This window comes from Hydra viridissima, unplaced genomic scaffold (genome assembly GCF_058129835.1).
Source record: "Hydra viridissima isolate aposymbiotic clone 2 unplaced genomic scaffold, HvirCarnegie_v1 scaffold_4, whole genome shotgun sequence".
NCBI classification, from domain to species: Eukaryota; Metazoa; Cnidaria; class Hydrozoa; order Anthoathecata; family Hydridae; genus Hydra; species Hydra viridissima.
In genome coordinates this window covers 9858489-9877249 of record NW_028324303.1, presented here as the reverse complement: position 1 = coordinate 9877249, position 18761 = coordinate 9858489, and the positions used below count along the sequence as shown (strand labels likewise).

At 29.7% G+C, this 18761-nt stretch overlaps 2 protein-coding genes across 2 annotated transcripts; both read right to left on the bottom strand.

The window, feature by feature from the left end:
- Window positions 1-233: 233 nt before the first annotated feature.
- LOC145182840 (E3 ubiquitin-protein ligase synoviolin B-like) lies at window positions 234-18368 on the bottom strand. Its single transcript, XM_090086492.1, has 13 exons — window positions 18140-18368; window positions 17733-17825; window positions 12967-13119; window positions 12557-12605; window positions 12313-12416; window positions 8628-8754; window positions 8336-8435; window positions 8108-8173; window positions 7579-7835; window positions 5691-5854; window positions 5446-5515; window positions 1261-1471; window positions 234-647 (listed from the first exon to the last, which is right to left on the bottom strand). The coding sequence occupies exons 1-13, from the start codon at window positions 18281-18283 to the stop codon at window positions 308-310; spliced, it is 1878 nt and encodes a 625-aa protein (XP_089942618.1). The 5' UTR covers window positions 18284-18368; the 3' UTR covers window positions 234-307.
- Window positions 13982-17027, bottom strand: LOC149889792 (uncharacterized). The gene is made up of 3 exons (XM_090086494.1): window positions 16937-17027; window positions 16335-16440; window positions 13982-16254 (listed from the first exon to the last, which is right to left on the bottom strand). The coding sequence occupies exon 3, from the start codon at window positions 15884-15886 to the stop codon at window positions 14915-14917; it is 972 nt and encodes a 323-aa protein (XP_089942620.1). The 5' UTR covers window positions 15887-16254; window positions 16335-16440; window positions 16937-17027; the 3' UTR covers window positions 13982-14914.
- Window positions 18369-18761: the final 393 nt, after the last annotated feature.

Genomic DNA, 18761 nt, shown 5'->3' with positions numbered 1-18761 from the left:
TATTACTGAATGCAAATAAGGTTTTTAACATAATTCTAAAGGCTAAAAACATCAAACATATGGAAAAAGACAAAAATTTCTTTTTATTATAATTATTATTGTTTAATAAACTACATAATCCATTTTTCTATCACCTTCAAACCTTGAAACTTCTACAACCTTCAAATAATGAATAAAAAAATATTCAGGAGAACCATAAACAGTAATAAGAAAGCAGAAAGAAGAATGGCTAGTTTAATAATTGAACATGTTTGTAGCATATAATTACACATGCTAATTTCAAAATTCATTAGCTTGAAAGTGATGACTAAACATTATCCTTTTTTTGTTCTTTGGTTAAACTTTCAAAGCGTTCTAATCTTCTGCGTCTAATCTCCATGTCTGCACTTGAACCTGCTGATCCCTCAATGTTAGTAACTTTATCTTTTTCTAACTCTGAGGAAATTTTCTGAGCCGAGGTTAGAGTTGAGGGTACAGATTTTGTATTTCGGAGTAAATTCATATTCAAGTTATTATCTAATGTTGAACTTTCACCCATGCCAACATTAGAAATGTTTTGATCATTAGAAGAGGTAAAAAAATTCGATGAGGAAGCTGATGGTTGTTGATTAGAAAAAGGAATTGGATTATTTGATTGATATAAAATGCTGAAAAGAAATATAAAAAATTATAAATATTTACACATACAAACTTTTAAAATGTTTTACCACAACCTTTTCATAACTAGCAACAACAAAAGAAGGTTATTCTGAAATAAAAATCAATTTCATAAGGTTATTCTGAATTGCATAACCAAATCCAAACACAACACTATGCACCCATAAATAACAAAAGATTAAGTCTACATGTTCTAGATCTAAAAGAGATCTAGAACCTATTCCTAAGTTTAAAAACTAAACTTAACTTTAATAAATGTTAAGCTAGGTATCTACATTTATCTTAAACTTGCACTCAATCAGTTTTGGTTTAAATACTTGAGATAGAGAAATTGTTTTTTTTCTTTTCAAATTTTTTATGTCGATTCGTTTGGAATTTAGTTAATCATCCAAATAACATGACCATATAAAGTAACCATTACCACTTTATTACACTAAGCATAAAACAAAATTTAAAGCTACAAAAAAAAAAAAAAAAAAAAAAAAAAAAAAAAAAAAAACTAGGGTAAATAATAAGAAACTATTATTCTGGAATCTTAATATTACAGCAATACCATATTTAAAACTGAAACTTTTTAAAAACTAGAATTTTTAAATGACATACTTCAAATTGTTAATAACTTGTGAATATTGATTTAACTGCAAGATGGCTGTATCTAATAATGCATGAACATTTCTCAACACACGCAATCTAGCTTCTATATTAGCACGTTCTTGACCCTCCATAGACTTTAATTGATCATCTGTAAGGTTTCCTAAGTTGAAGTTAGGAGAAGCAAACAAAGGAAAGGGAGGCGGGATGCTTCCTGACATTCCTAATAAAAGTTATTCATGTTGTTATTGAAGCAACTTAATTGATGACTTTTGACAAATGAAATGTATAACAAAAACAGATAAAAAAATATTTAATTCAATCTTTTGTATTCTGTGGCATAAAAATTTTATGGTGGCATTTTTTCATACTTAAGAAATATCACAGAAGAATAAAAAGTTTGCAAAACAGTTAATAAAACTTGATTAAAATAAACTGCTACAATACAGAAAAAATTACCTCATAATTACATAGAATACATTTTATAGAATTAATTTGAATCAGAAAAAGAGAATTTTAGCTAATGCAGTAATATGGCAACTACTTAGGTTGTTAGGAAAGTTTGTAGAACTTCATCTATAAAGATACAATGACAGGAAATAATTAAATATTTATATATCATTTTAAACTGTGTTTAATTATGAACATTTTAAGTACTTGTTGAAATATTTTCAATGTTTATTAAAAAAGGTATTTAAATTTTATTATATAAGTTTTAAAGAAAAATTTAAAAATGAAAAAATTTGAATATCGAGCATATATTAAAACCCGTGCTCTACTTGGAGTTTCAGAACAAGCTATAACCGATGAATTGGTTTTAGTTCTTGGTGACCAAGCTCCAAAATAAGTACAATTGCCAAGTGGGCTACTTCATTTAAAAATGGTAGAGAGAGTCTCGAAGATGATCCTTGCTCAGGGCACCCTCAAACCACATATACAGCTGAGAAAATTGAACGTGTGCGAGCCATTATTGAAGAAAATCTGCATGCAACACATGATATAATCAAAGCCTTGACATCGATTAATCGTTTTACAATCAACAAAATCATTCAAAACGCACTTAAAAAAAGAAAATTAACATCACATTGGATACCCCATGAGTTAACCCAGGGGTGGGGAACCTGCGGCCCCCAGACACTCTTTGTGTGGCCCCGAAATGTAAAATTAAGAACTTAAATTTTTTTTTTTAATATTTTTGAGAAAATTATGAGATTTAAAAAATTACTTTATTTAACATTTTAGTTATAGAAAGTGTAGGAATGCTAATGTTAATTAAAAGAAAAAATTGTTTAACTTCGCAAAGCTGGTACAGTAGTAATTGATTGACAGAAATAACAACAAAACAAAACTAAATGAATAAATAAAAACACCGTACGGATTTTTTTTTGTGACAGTAGAAATCAAATGACTGTAAGTTTTTGTATTATAATGTATATCATGGTTTTCTATTTATGTCTAACTTTTCAACTAGTGTTAAAAATGTCAGTTCTCCCTAAAAAAGCAAGAGCAGTGCAAGAGGAAAATCGGTCTTTTAATGAAAAATGGGAGGAAGATTACTTCATGATTCCAAACAAGGATAAAATGCTTTGCTTGTTGTGTGACCTCACAATTGCTACTTTGAAGAATGCTACTGCAAAGAGACATTATGAAAACATTCATAAGGATCATAAGTATGCAAAATTAGAGGGAGAAGCTCAAAAAAATGCATTAGCAAAACTGAAGTCTCAAAAGAGCAAACAACAGCAGACATTTTCAATTGTTCAAGAACATGGAAATAGAGCAACTGAAGCAACATATAAAATTGCTCTCATTCTTGGCAAAGGAGGAAAACCATATAGTGATATTGAAACCTTGAAGGCTTGCCTCATTGAAGCAGTGTCATGTATGGATCCAGATAAAGTGGATAAGTATAAGCAGCTTCCGCTTTCTCTGCGAACAATTACGGACCGTCAATATTAGCTTGCTACAAATAGTTCTGAGCAATTAATCTCATTACGTCAAATGGAGGAGGCATATTATTCAATTGCTTTAGATGAGTCCACTGATGTGACTGATTCTATCCAACTTCTGTTATTTATTCGGGTTGCAGACTTCAAAAGTTATGACTTCAAAAGTCAACTGCAGACTTCAAAAGTTATGAAGAGTTGTTTGCTTTAGCAACACTAAAAGGAAAAACACAAGGCTGTGATATATTTGCTGCTTTCAAAGAAAAAATTTGTCAGGCTCAACTTCAGTTGAAAAACCTAGTCAGCATTTGTTCTGATGGAGCTCCTTCTATGCGTAGAAAAAATGAAGGGTTCATTGCTTTCCTGAAAAAAGAATTGCCTGATCCAAATTGTCTGATTACATTTCATTGTATTCTCCATCAGCAAAGTCTTTGTGCAAAAGCTGCTACTTTGGCTGACACATTAAAAAAGTTATAGGGATTGTAAATTATATATGGGCAAATTCTTCACACCATCAATAGTTTTGAAACCTTCTGCAATCTGATGAAGAAGTTCATTGGCTGTCACAAGGGTTAGAACTGCAAAAATTGCTTGAGCTTCGAAAACAAATTGAGGAGTTTTTTACAAGTCAAAAGGAGATCTGTGAGCTTTCTAATCCAGAACTTTGTAGAGATGCTACATTCCTCTGCGATCTGATGGCAAAGGATAAAATGCTGAATAATTCATTGCAAGGTAAAACTAAGTCAATCTATGAAATGTGGCAACAGATTCAGGCATTCAAGAAAAACTTGTTTTTCTCAAAGATGTTATTTCTAAGTCAAATTTATCAACAGAACATTTCCCAGAGCTCACAAAAATTATTCTTGAACAAAAAAATGAGAAAAGGTTGAAAAATAATGATATATCAAGATATGAAATAGTCCTGGGTTCTTTGATTGCAGAATTTAATGACAGGTTTAAAGACTTTGAAGAACATAATGAAACACTAAAACTAGCTTTTCAGCCTCATCTTGTTGAAATTTCAACAGCTCCAGAATATTTACAGATGGAATTGATTGAGCTTTCTGAGGACAGTATCCTAAAATCTCTCTTTGAGAACAAGAAGGATCCATTGGAAATTTGGAAAACTGCAGTTGAGTATCCAAAACTCTGTCGAATTGCCAGGCGTTTTCTGAACTGCTTTGGTACAACCTACTGCTGTGAATCTACGTTTTCACACATGACATTTATCAAGTCTTGTTTAAGGTCACAGTTGACCGATGAGCATCTGGAAGACCAACTGAAGCTTAAAACTACGAAGATAGAGCCAAATATTTAAGTTCTGGTTCAAAAGAAACAGAGTCAGAAAAGTCATTGATAACTTTTGTGATACATGATACATTAGGAAATATTGTGATACAAGATGCTTTAAGAAATATAACATTAGTACGAGTACTATACACCAAATTTGCATATTTATTAGTGCGGCCCCCAAACAATTTTTTTAAGGGTCATGCATCCCCCAAGCTCAGAAAGTTTCCCCACCCCTGAGTTAACTGATCAAAATCACAAGAATAGAGTTGAGGCATAAGGAAAATTTAGCTCTTTTTAGAAACCCACAGAGACCACGTGATATTATTACAGGGGATTAGTCATGGTTTTATTTGAGACAAGTTGGACACAAGTCGGCTAACGCAAGTTGGGTCAGTGAAGGTGAAAGTCCGAGAATTATAGTAAGATGCGACAGGTTTCAGCAGAAAAACATGTTCTACATCTTCTTCAAAACAACAAGTGTTGTTCATTTAGGTTATGTTTAAAAGGGAGACACCATTACTAGCGAATATTATATAAAAAATTGTTTGAAACCTCTTATATGCAAAATAAATAAGCAAAGACCTAAAACAGGCACTCAAACTGTCACAATTGTCTAAGCCAAGCTGGTATTACAATAATTTGCCACCCACCATACTCACCAGACTTAGCTCCATCCGATTATTGGCTATTCGACTTGATAAAAAAAAATCTTGATGACGATACTGACCTTGAAAGTCAAAAACTCTCATAACAAAGCTACTTCAAAGTATACCCAAAGAAGAGTATAAAAAAACGTTTGACAAATGGATTGAAAGGATGCAACTTTTTACAGATATTGATGGACATTATTTTGAACATTTGATAAAATAAAATCAAAAAAAAAACTTTTTTTTTTTTTTTTAAAGGGGAGTTCTACAAACTTTCCTAATGACCTAAGTAACAAAAAATTAGTACTTACCCACAAAATTTGGTAAAGGAGGAAAGAAAGTTCTACTTAAATTAGGATTGAAAAATGGTATATCATTCATCTAAAATAAATATATATAAACAATACAAACCAAAAAACAACTGTAAGGTTTTGTCATTTATAAGCTAAAGTACCAACTATAAAACTAAGTTAATTAACAAATAGCAATAAAGTTACAGCATAAATATAAATTTTCTAAAATTTATAAAAATAAAATATTGAAAATAAGAATATACAGGTGGTGGTGATGGTGGAAAAGTGAATGCTGTTGAAAAATTAGCTGATGATGCAGTTGCAGTAGAAGTTGTTGTGGGAGGTGCTGAAGATAAATTGGAGGGTGGAACCATTCCAGATGCATTATTAAAACCTTGTGGTTGCGTCATATAAGATAAAGGAGAGCCTAAAAAAAATTAAGTAATTCTTTGTTTTGCTTTTTTTGTTTTATAGGAAATTTGTTTATTAGAATGATTTGCATATAACCTAGATTTATAATAACAATAACATATACAAGTATGCTAAAATAGGATGAGCTGGGGTTGAATGGACCACAGAGTCCATTCAATGGCCTTAGCTCTAAATTTCTTTTATAAATTATATTATTGTCATTTTCTTATATCTGCAAAATAGTTTTTTAATTTTTTTGTTGATATTAATTAAGAGTTATTTTTTTACTCTGATGTCTTTAGTTCTTTTTTTGAAAATAAAGTAATCCTTTTTTCCTTTTTTTCAAATAATTTATTCAATTCAGGGAAAGATAAATAGTGTTGACACAGACTAACATACAAAGGTATTATCATACAAAAGGATTTTTTTCAAATCAATTTCTTAATAATGAAATTTGATTTTAACCAAGAATCAAATGGCCTAAATACCTGTAACTTTCTAAAGATCATTTGTACATATATAACTAGGTATTTTCAATGTAAAAATCTATTAAATTGTATTTTTTCATCATTTAAAACCAACTTTTTCTTTATCTGAGAACATGAGATACTTGTAACTAAAAAAATCTGAATAAACTTTGTAGACCACTAAAACTGTACTGTCTAATCAAAAGGCCACTAACTAAAGAAAAACTTTACCCACAACTGATCTGGCCTGCATTTGTAAATGAAAAAATTGAAACATAAATGAAAAGGTAAGGGCGTTTGCATACATTACATTTATGATTTCATACTGATCATCTTGGTGATGATTGATGTTTTTGAGAGCAGTTTTTTTAGCAGCACAATTTAAATCAATGTCTTATTGAAACACAAATTTATTTCCTAATCTAAGTTTCTTAGTTGAAGATTTTAAATCTTGATTCAATATACCAATATACAAATTAGCATTTAAGGTTTTATCAATAAACTCTACTTTGTGCTGATTCATTTTGAACTCCTTCTGGAAATAAAACATCTTTATGCAGTATATATGCCTTTAGCCATCCACCATGCATGTGATGTGCTCCAAGTGGAAAAAGATGTGCTTGTCTAGTGATGCATAGTTAAGCTAGTCAGTCAAAGGCCTTTCCTTCGAATCTCAAAAAAATTTAAATGTGGTCTTGATGAAACAAAGGAAAAATCAAATATGGCAGCAGCAATTATTTTGTGAATGTTATAATAAAGCTAAGGTCCTTAATAGTAAGATAAGATAATTTTAAGTTTGCCAACCTATAAACCTATTGATGATTATTCACAATATATTTATGAAAATATCTTAGTTACAAAATAACCTGCTATAGGTTTTATGTCCTTTTTAGTCCATTTTAAAAAGTATATGACCAAGCAATTCACTTTTGCCTGACTTATCTAATGGAGAATTAATAATTATACTGAAAACAGTTAGAATAAAATTAATGGTTAGTCAGTTAGATTAAAATTAAAATCACCTAAAATTTAATACTTTAAAAACTTGTTTTATATTTAAACTTCCTCTAAACTGTTTGTCTACAAAATTCGTCTTCAACCCTGATGGCTGGTAAGCCCATACAGAGCTAATTGATTAGTGATCAAAAAGATAACAATGATCATAACTAGAAATATTTATAACTTTTAATTAAAAGAATTAACGTTATTATATTTAAATCAACTTCAACAAAAAAATCTATTTTCTAAAATCATTGAAAAAAAAAAAATTTACTTTGAGGTACAGGCTGTGATGGCTGTGGTGATGGAGAAAATTGTGGTACAGAAGATGGACGCACTATTTGTGCTGCTTGAGAAAGTACATCCATACGACATGTTGGGCATGATTGCTGTCTTTGAAACCAAGAGCGCAAACAATATGTATGAAAAATATGATTACATGGAAGTTTCTTTCCTATCACCATTTGCTCTCGACAAATGATACAAGTGTTCTCCAACCGACGCAGTTCTTCCTCTGTGGCATCAGGGAATCTAAGGCATTAAGATGAACTATAAAACTAATACAAAATTATATTTAAAAGGTATTTTTTAAACATAAAGTTTGAAATGCTTGACAAGCAAAAACAATGTATTGAGGGGTATTTTAAAAATTCAGAATAATAAACAAAAAAAGTTAAAAGTTATCTTTCTAATCAAAAAATACTTGACTATGTTTAATGTAATGGGTACACTAAAATCTTGACTTTCTTTGCTACCCTAAGCAATTAACCAATTTTCTTGTAAACATTTTTAAAATTAATTACCTTGTATTCATGTAGGTTATAGCACGGCGGGAAAGTATAACATCACTTAGTGACTTTTTAAAGTTTCTAAAAAAAACACAATAAAGTCAATCAAAAGTAAATAAATTCATCTAAAAAAGTTCATTTCAAACAAGACTGTTTCAAAAATTAAGAACACTCAACTTCTATTGTAGATAATTAAAAAAAAGTAAATTTATTATTTAGTAGAAAAATTATTATAAATTTTACCTTATTGTCAAATACATAGGTCTAATAGCAAACAATGGAAATGTGTGAATTTTAACCATCACTCCAACAAATGAGATGTATAAACAGCATTTTACAAAACCTGAATTTTACAATAATATTTTTTTAAACTTATCATTGATAATACATACTGAGTTCTGGTCATCAGATGATAAATAGGATTTCTTTACTATTTCATCTTTGATTTTTTGAAAAAATTACACTGATCTACATTTATTATTATACTATTTATTACTTTTAGCTATATTACCTTTCAAATAAAGTAAATAATAACCTGTTATTAGCTCAGAAAATAGCAAGTAGACATTTCTACTTTCCCATGGATGATCAATGTAATTATCAATACTGTGCAACATATACTTCATTGCTGTTGCTACCACCATTGTGAGCAAAATTGCATACTAAAATGATCATTTAAATTTTTAATTAGAAATCATAATTACTATCATAAATATTCATAATTATTATAATATAAAAACTGATAATTCTTTGGTGATCAATATAAAATTGATAAAATCACCTACATTATTACAGTTTTACAAGTGTAAATTACCACCTACATTAGTTCAGTTTCACAAGAATAATTTGTTCTATATGAAAAGGTTTAAAAGCAAAGTTGTTTTACGTGAGCAAAAATGATTTATTACTAAAACAACCTATGGTCAAAGTATTTAAAGTTGACCAAGTTTTACATGTTGCAAAATTATTGTCAATAAATTGTTTCATTATTAAGGAAAGATAAGAAGACTTTCAGAAATTTCAGACTTCCAAAAAAGTCATTGCATCTAATTTTCCATCATTTAAAGAATTTCTTACTTCAGTTCCAAGACTAGAAGAAGTTCCCACAGCATTTACTTATGTAGGAGGAATAGTTTGAAGAGCTTTAAAAAGTATAACTAAATATTTGCGCCTAGCTTCACTTGCTTCAAAAATAGTCATTTCTTATTAAACAAGATTTTATCTAATTTCTTGAAATTTCATTTCAATACCTGACTTTTTTAAAAAAAAATTAAGTTGTTGAGCTTAATTCAGTTTTCTTATTTTTCACATAAGTTATACTGTCATTGTTGACTTCTTCACCATCATCAGAGAAAGGGAAATAATTTTAAAGTTAGTTATCTTTATTCAAGACATTTGGTTTTGACAAATACTTCATAAGATAAATCAAATCAATGTTTCTTCGAATTGTAAAGCAGCTATTTTCGATTATCTGTTAAACAAGTTGACTTATAAGGTGTATTAGCTTTATCAAGATTTTTTCTTGCAAATTCAATCAAAATTTCATAATCCAAAAGATCAGCATTTCCTTTTGAAAGAGCATTAATGGCCAACTTCAGTGGTTTTAAGCCAACACAAGGTTCATTAATGTTATAAGCTCATGTTTGCTTAAAGGAAAATCAATATCCATACTAGTCAAAGCTGCTTTTACCTCTGTTTACACCTCCAAAAATATTCAAGGATTGCAGTAATATATGGTTGAAGTTCACTATGAGTTGATCACTGGTAATTTATAAAACTTTTTTACCAATTTTCTTATTTTTGCAATATTTTTTTAATTCTTGATATTCAATTTTCAGTAATAAAATAGAATATTTGCTAGTACCAAAAACAGTTTGAACATCATCACCAACTTCAGTCCCATCTTCATTATCAATGTCACCTTAATCAGAATCTACAGTTTCCATTTCACCATCAACAGTTTAACAATAATAATCATGTGCATCAAATTTGTTTTTTATAAAAAGTACATAAATCAAACACAGATGATTAGCTTGATTGAAATAATTTTGATGTTCAGATTTAGTGTCTTGAACAATTTCTTTCATCAAGCTAGCTCTATTAGTGACAGAAACTATAAGATGAAATCATTTATTATAATGTACAGGGTGCGGCAGCGATTTGCGAACTTTTTAGAGCATTTTTCAAAATAAACTTTTAAAGCACTAAAAAATTATTTTCATGGTATAATAATAGGAGAAAAATTGAAGATAAATACTTTTCCCACCTTAACATTCAATTAAGTCTCCTTTTTTTTGATCACTGCCTCAAGCCTAGGACAGAAGGACTGGCAGGTGCTTATTATATAGTCCCTTGACATTGAGTTCTAAGCACGGGTAATTGATGACTTTAGTGACTTGAGACTTGAGTGGGTCTTTTTGCAAGCCTTACTCTCAACTACGCTCCACACACTATAGTCAAGGGGATTCAGGTCAGGGCTGGATGTTGCCCAAAAGTGTTTGGGTCAGAAATTAGCCATATTGTCCTGAAGAAATTGTTGAGTTTTTCTGGACCCATGACAATGTGCATTGTCGTGTTGAAAGATGTAATTGTTTTCTGGGAATGTCTTCTTTAGCCATGGCACCACATAGCGTTTTAGTAAGCAAATATACACATCAGAGGTAACTTTTTCTTTCTCTTTGATGTAGACTGGTGGGCATTTCTCTCCATTAGAAGCGATGATTCCTAGCATCATGATGGACTGAGGGTGCTTGATGTGACACACAGGTGGTGCTTTGTCACCCTTCTGTACAATGAATCTGTCATTACGCCTATTTATCACACAGTCAACACTAAAAAGTTTTTCATCTAGGAAAACTTTAACTGTTGACGAAGCATGGCTTTTTAGCTAATTCAGAGGCTTCTTTGATCGTTCCAATCGTAAAGTTTTTAGTCTTTCTGTTAAAAGTTGACATGAAGGTCGGGCCACACTGACTTTTCCAAGTGTTTTTAGAGTTCTTCTGACTGTTCTTTCATCAATATTGAACAATTTTGCTGTTTTTCTGATGGATACAGTAGGATTCTTTTCAACATGATTTTTAAGCTTTTCTGTGAACTTTTTATCAATTTTTTTTTTCACTGGAGATGGCATTTTGGCTTTTTCAGCACGCCACGCTTTTTCACTTTGTAAAATGTAGTTTTAGATACTCCAGAAACACGAATCACTTCATGTGCAGACAAACCCGCGTGAATCAAATTTAAAACTTCGGTTCTTTTGGCTTCCATTATAAAACTTTTAACTAAAATGTTTTCTATTCACAATTTTATTAAAATCTAAGACGGTCATTGAACATTAATCAACAAAAACAAATTGCGGAAGTATTTTATTTACATCACAAAACGTAGCCAAAAATTAGTTCGCGAATCGCTGCCGCACCTTGTAGATTTAAGTTTATATACCTTCTGTTTTTTACTAAGGTATACTCATTAAATTTCAGGCTAAATTTTCTTTTATTTTGAAGTTTTATTTTTAAATAATTTATGACTTGTTTCTTGACTAACCTAAAGTATTTAATGATAAGATCACACATGAGTTTAGGATTTTAAGGGGTTTGGTATCACTGAGGGCAAAATGCTGATTGTAAAGTTTCACTTTTGGCAATTGTGAGAAAGCTGCTTCCCTCCATTGCTTATTTAATCAAAATCACCTTTATCTTCTTGGGAACTCTGACTATATTAACAGGCAGCAAAATGCAATCAATCCCAATTACAATTGCTCTTTCAAGTTGTCAAGGAGCAAATATAACTGGAGTTTATTGCGCTTAAACCCACTGTATACTGTTCAAAACTGAACTTGGATTGTAGTGTAATTGTATTGACAAATAAAAACTGAATTGTTAAAGATAAATTGAGAACTTATAAAATTTTCAAAATTTTTATAAACTTGAAGTGGTTGAACTAGCTCTAAGAATTTACAGTTCAAACTTTTAATATAGTGTTTCTATATTATAAGGAACAATATAGGAGAGTAAGACTTTCAAAAATACTTGTTTTTTACATTTTTAGTATTTTTAGGCTGCAGCCTAACTTAAACTCCAGAGTATATGGTGTAACATCATATTTTTATGTGTAAGTAAATACAAATGAAGTAACAGGTAGGTAAACTGACCAGGTACACTGTCATATTAGGAAAAGCAGAAACTTAAATCCAAATCAGAAAAATAATAACAAAAAGATATTACCTCAAAACCAAATACCATTTGCACTGATGCTCCACTTGAAAGGGTAATTCGAAATGCATGATGAATCAGTACTGAATCCAGAGTTCCCAGTAATATAATCAAACCTGCCAATATTTTTTATTAAACAACTTAATTTCCAATTTTATTAATAATGCCAGTGTTTTATTGCAGATAAACAATCAAACATTCTTAATTATAAGCACTTAAGTAGCAGATTATTAAACAAAAATCATAATACACTTACTAATTACTCTCAGGTGAAAAGTATGACTTATAACTGGTGTTCGATCCATCTAAAATGGTTAAAGTTAAATTTTTTTAAACATCAACAAGAACATTTTTAGGGGATCCTGAATTGTAAAATGAAAATAGCTGAATTATTAGATCAAATTACCTTCTTCTATGCTAAACAGTACGCAGTAAAAATGATTGATCAGTTTTAAAACAACGAAAAAAAGAGCACCTTTAAATGCATACATTTCTCTGATGTTAATTTAAGAAAAAAGGCTTTTTTAGACATTATGAAATTTTCAAACTAATACTAACTCTTTTTACTTTTTTTAAACACAACAAATTTTTGCTTTACACTCTGGATCCCTTTTAAATGATACACTGATTAAAAGTAACAGAGATACAACAATTTATGAATCTCACATAATCAACACGATCTTCCATCAGCCAATGAAAAGCTTTCATAAACAGCAGAAACGTAAATAAAGCAACAAACTTTGGGCTGAAATCATCACGAAAAACAGTGAATGCCAAGCATGTCTCAGTAATCACATACCAAAATTTCTCTATTAAATGCTAAACCAAAAATAGTTAATGAAAACATATTTAATGAACATAAAATAGTAGTCAATCAGCTTGATTTTAGCCTAAATTTGTTTACAAATCTCAACAACAAATCATTATTGTTATAGCTTTCAAAAATTGGAGTCATTTAAATATCATTTATAATGAAAATATTTATCACTACTTTTTTACTCTTCTTTGAAACTAATACTGTCTATGCTAGTGACACAGTGATATGGGGCATATACAGTACCAGTTTAGAAAAGGTCAAAATCTTTTTACCTGAGTAAAAGAGCTTCCAACTAACTAACGTTATATATATATATATATATATATATATATATATATATATATATATATATATATATATATATATATATATATATATATATATATATGGGTACATCACTTAAAAAAAAAATGAGCAAAGAAACTTCTAGCATCAATATTATAGTGCCAATATGTATAATAAATAAAAATTTGAAAAAAAAATTTGAAAAAATTTTTTTCTACCTACCGGGGAACTGGTTCTTTTGTCACTGTAAAATCGTAAATTATCCTGATATCAGAACGTAAAATTTTCGAATTAAAAAAAATTATATCTCAGTGAACATCTGTGAACTTTTCATTTTATTTGTGTATAACACATGAAAAAAACTAGGGAAAAGATTGGCATCGAAAAACCAAGTTTAAACTAGGGCCGACGAGCTGGGAGCATGGGGGGGGTTACCAGATCTTTTTTTTTATTTTTTAGAAATTTCAAATAATATTAAGTAATAATAAAAAAATTAGAAAGAAAGAAAAATTCTCTACCTACCAGGGAATTTGTTTATTTTTAAGATGTCAGATATGAAAAAGAAAAAAACAAATGACATTAATATTAACCATTTGTTTGGCATAGTGACATATTCATATTAAAACATATTTACTGTATATATAATCAAATTCAAGTGTCTGTTAAAAAAATGTTTCTTAGATCTTTTTTAGAGTGCAGCTTAGGCATTAATAGTCTATGAGCCAACCTAGCCCTGACAAATCCATCTCTTCTCTCAAATCCACAAACAGATGCAGATGCATCTGTCACCTCTTTTACCGCTCTTTTGCAAGATTGTGTGTGTAGGGGAAAGTAGGGTGCTTCAAAAGGTATCTCTAAGAAATTGTCAAGATCTTTTGTAGGTATTTGACATGTAAATACAGGTTCTGATTTATCTTCTTTGTCCCAGTTGATCAGTTCTTGTATGGATATAGCTCCCAGATTGAGTTTGACCTTCTTCCTTATCCTGAATCAAGTGTCTCCATACTCCGAACTTTTCCGTATCTCTTTGATGGTTTTAATGGCAAACCTCCTAGATTCTTTATCTGAGCTTGCTATAAGGGAAAGAATCAAGGATTCAGAATGAGCAAAATAAGCTCCATTTTTTATGTAGGGAGTAACAGTTTCTTTTATCTCATCCTCCTGTTTTCTTAGCAGCCTTAACAGTGTTACTATGTGTTCCGGGGCCTCAACAATACTGTGTTTCACTTTGATTTTATACCACATGTGAAAATACACTTAAACTACCCATTTTAAAATTAAGTGAAATCTTCTTAGCACATCATCAGTAAAGCCATGGTTACTCATATGGAGAAAAATAATCGCTTCGCCAATAGTAAGCCATCTGCTATGAGAAAAATTGCCACACTTAGCCATTTTAAGATTTGGGTCCATCTTGCCTGTAGTCAAACATGTAATCAGTTTATAGCAGAGAGCTGAATCTGTTGACATTGAACTTAGAATTTTTTCAGGGATCTGGATTAATGGTTCCAACTACGCAATAGGTTCAAATGTATCAAGCCTTTCCATACTGTTTACTTTTAAAAGAGCTTTTCCAATTGGTCCAGTGAAACCAACATTTGAATTGGTGGGTCCATCCAGAGTGACAATAATGTGCCTCAAAGGAAGCTCATTGCAATGTAGCATACAAATAGACCAAAAACACTTTCTACCTAACAATTGTTCAAGATTTGTCAACAAACCTCCATCTTTCCCTGAACCAGTTACAGCATTTGTTGAATCTCCTCCTATTACTTCTACAGATTTATGTACTCCCTGAGGAACTATCCAGTTAAATAGTCCAATAGCTGCTTGTTTAGCAGGCTTATTAGGAGGTATTGCCTTCATGGGTGTAAAATGTGTAATATAGTGACCGTCAGGCTCAGAAGTAACAGTAATGTGTTCTCCTTTTATAACCCTTTGATGAAATCGTTTTGTTACAGAGTTGTGCTTTAAAACTCCTGTAAAATCTTTTCTGCTATCAGCAAATATACCTTTGATAGATTGTAATTGAAACTTTATTTCTTCAGATGTCTTTGCTTTAGTCATTACTGCTTTCCTAGCCCTAATAACTTTCTTAGGATCTACAGCCAAATAGGACATTTCAGGTGTTAAAAAGTTACCAAGAATAAGGTCTTGAAGAAAAGCTGAAACTACTGCTGATGTTGCAGCTGGTGAAATATTAAATCTCAAAGAAGCTTCAGCAGTATTACTAATGGACATAAAATTTAGTTTCCATTTATCTGTTGAAGCAGGTTCATCTTCCATTTCTATTCTATTTGAATTATCATCACGTATGAAAGACTCAACATAATCTTTACTTTTTGAAGTTTCTTCCTCTTCTTTTTTTCTAATTTGTTTTTCTAGACTTGACTTTCTTTTCAGCTTCCTCTTTTCTAAAGAAACCTGTCTAGCTGTTTCCTTAGTATCTTTACAAATCATTTGATATTTTGATAGTGACCCCATTTTTTCTCTTTCAGCTTTTAACCAAATAAGTTCACTTTTTGGAATCTTATTTTCCCTCGGACAAGTACACTGAATATATGCAAAATCTAGACAACTATTTAATTTTGAGCACTTTTCATTACATAAAGTGATTTCACATTTACAAGATGTAATGTCAAGCAATTGTTCTAATTTAATTTCCCATGTAGAAACAGTTTTTTGGGCTGCTTTTCCTCTAGAAGTTTCACTAAACTTATTCCAGGCTAATTCTAATTTTTATACCAAAGATATCTTGTTTATTACCACAGGAAACTTGAAAAGAGCATTCGATCTTGTCCACTGTTGAAGAACTAAGTATGCTAATTGTACACTAAGTTCTCTTAAGCCTCCTTAAAAATAAAACAAAGTGAATACAAGTAAATACAAACAATATTTCTACAATCTTTAAATTTAACTTTTCATTACATACTTGTCAATATCTTTTTCAATGAGCATACTTTTTTGTATTAAAAGACCCTTTCTCAGGATATCTCTAATAGTAGGCACTTCTGAAGGATTAAGATCATTACTTCCACCTAAATACAGTGAAAATTTTGACTCTTTTTTATCCAAATTGAATCTAGTAATTTTAGGAGCACTCATTCTTCCTATTAATATTAAATAAATACTAGCAATTAACAAAACTGGAAATCAACCAAACCGGACGTAAAGTACTTTTGTACCGCATTTTCTTGTATGAGGTACATAAATGCACTTACGGAAGTAATTTATTTCCAGTTTTATTGATTGCTAGTATGAATAAACAAAAACATATAGTTAAAAAAAATATTTGAAATGTGATGTATTGTATTTTTTCCAGAGTACATACAGAATAGTACATTAGTACAGAAGTGTGTATTATAAACATAGTGCGCAAACTACACTTTTGTATTAATGTAATAAATGTAGAAAATAATGTGCACTTCTGTACAATGCAATAAATGTAGAGATAACTGGTGAATACAAGTAAATACAAACAATATTTCTGTACAATGTAATAAATGTAGAAATAAATATTTAAAAATAACCTACAACTTTTCCGAACTTTGCATTTCTAAATATACAGGGCAAACGACACGGTTCTCAAAGTTGGGGGAGTTGTGGGTAGCACAATCATCAACTACTAAAAAAGGCCCACCATATCTAAAAACTTCAAAACCTTTGTTAAAAAAAAAAAAATTTATAGAAAAAGTGAGGGGAGGGGGCAGTGACCCCTTGATCCTCTGGCATCATCAGCCCTGGTATAATCTTAATTTTTCAACGCCAATCATGTTACCTTTTTTTTATTATTTGTTAGACACAAAGAACATCAAAATCGAACTAAACTCACTGAGATATGACTTTTTTAAATTTGTGATTTTTTACAATCTGACATCTTCCTAAAAGAACGAGTTCCCTGGTAGGTAAAAAAAAACTTTTTCAAATTTTTTTTTCAAATTTTTATTTATTATACATATTGGCACTATAATATTGATGCTAGAAGTTTCTTTGCTCACTTTTTTTTTAAGTGACATACCCTTATATATATATATATATATATATATATATATATATATATATATATATATATATATATATATATATATATATATATATATTAAATAGCTATCTTTTACTGTATAACTTTACAAATAAGAGCTACAACTTTATTTACCAATTAGCACCACTGTATGGTTTAATTCTATATGGTGGAAATGGACTGTTTGATTGTTGAGATTTTTTATAATCAATTAAACTAAACTTGGTTCTAAAATGTTCAGATGTGAATTTTTTTCAATATGTATATAAATTCTTTAATTTGATTAAACTATGTGACACATTAATTTACCTCAACCTCTGCTGCACGTAGTTGTCCAAAGAATATTCTACGAAGGGCTTTTCCAATTAGAAAGAGAAGAACAAATACTTGAGCATACAAGACCTATGATGAATATTAACTCAAAGATAGACACACATAACTTTAAGTAGTTTTTTTTTTTTTTTTTTTTTTTTTTTCATAAGACTAAAAATCACTTATAGAATAACTTACATACTTTTGCAGTTGTGCTATTATTAAAATATACAAGAATATCTAAAAATCTACTTCATATTGTTTAGGGAAAAGTATATATTTAAAACAAAATACCTACCTTATTTTAAAAACTGACAGACTTGACTAACATTTAAAAGCACACTTCTTAAATATGAGAATACTGAAATTTGTTAATATTTTTAAAGAAATAAGTCAGAACTTACTGCCAAGCTAGAATTAGATTTTGTTAAAAAAACCACCGAAGGATAAAACTGTTTCTTTTGCATGAAAGCATTTACTATGACAGCAGCTGTAGCCAAAGAAGTACCAATAGTTACAAGAGCAAACTTCATTTTAAGTTCAACCATTCAATACTCAGTTGGTCTAAGATTATGTTAACTCATTATTATTTCTTCTTTACTTTAACAAAAGTACATTATAGCTATATTATATATATATATATATATATATATATATATATATATATATATATATATATATATATATATATATATATATATATACATATATACATATATATATATATATATATATATATATATATATATATATATATATATATATATATATATATATATATATAATATTAATTACATCTAGTAAAGAGAAATTTCTATTTTACTTAGTTGCGATAAATTTTTAACAATAAGCTCTGTTTCATACAGCTTATTTCTGTGCTTTTTATTATTTTTATATTCACGAATATACTGAGGTTCTTCAAAGGCACAAAATTTTTATCGTAAATACCGCAAATTATTTCATGGTTTTTTCTAAGTGTCGTGTCATACAATTGATAAAAACAGCACTGCCATCTTTATTTAAATC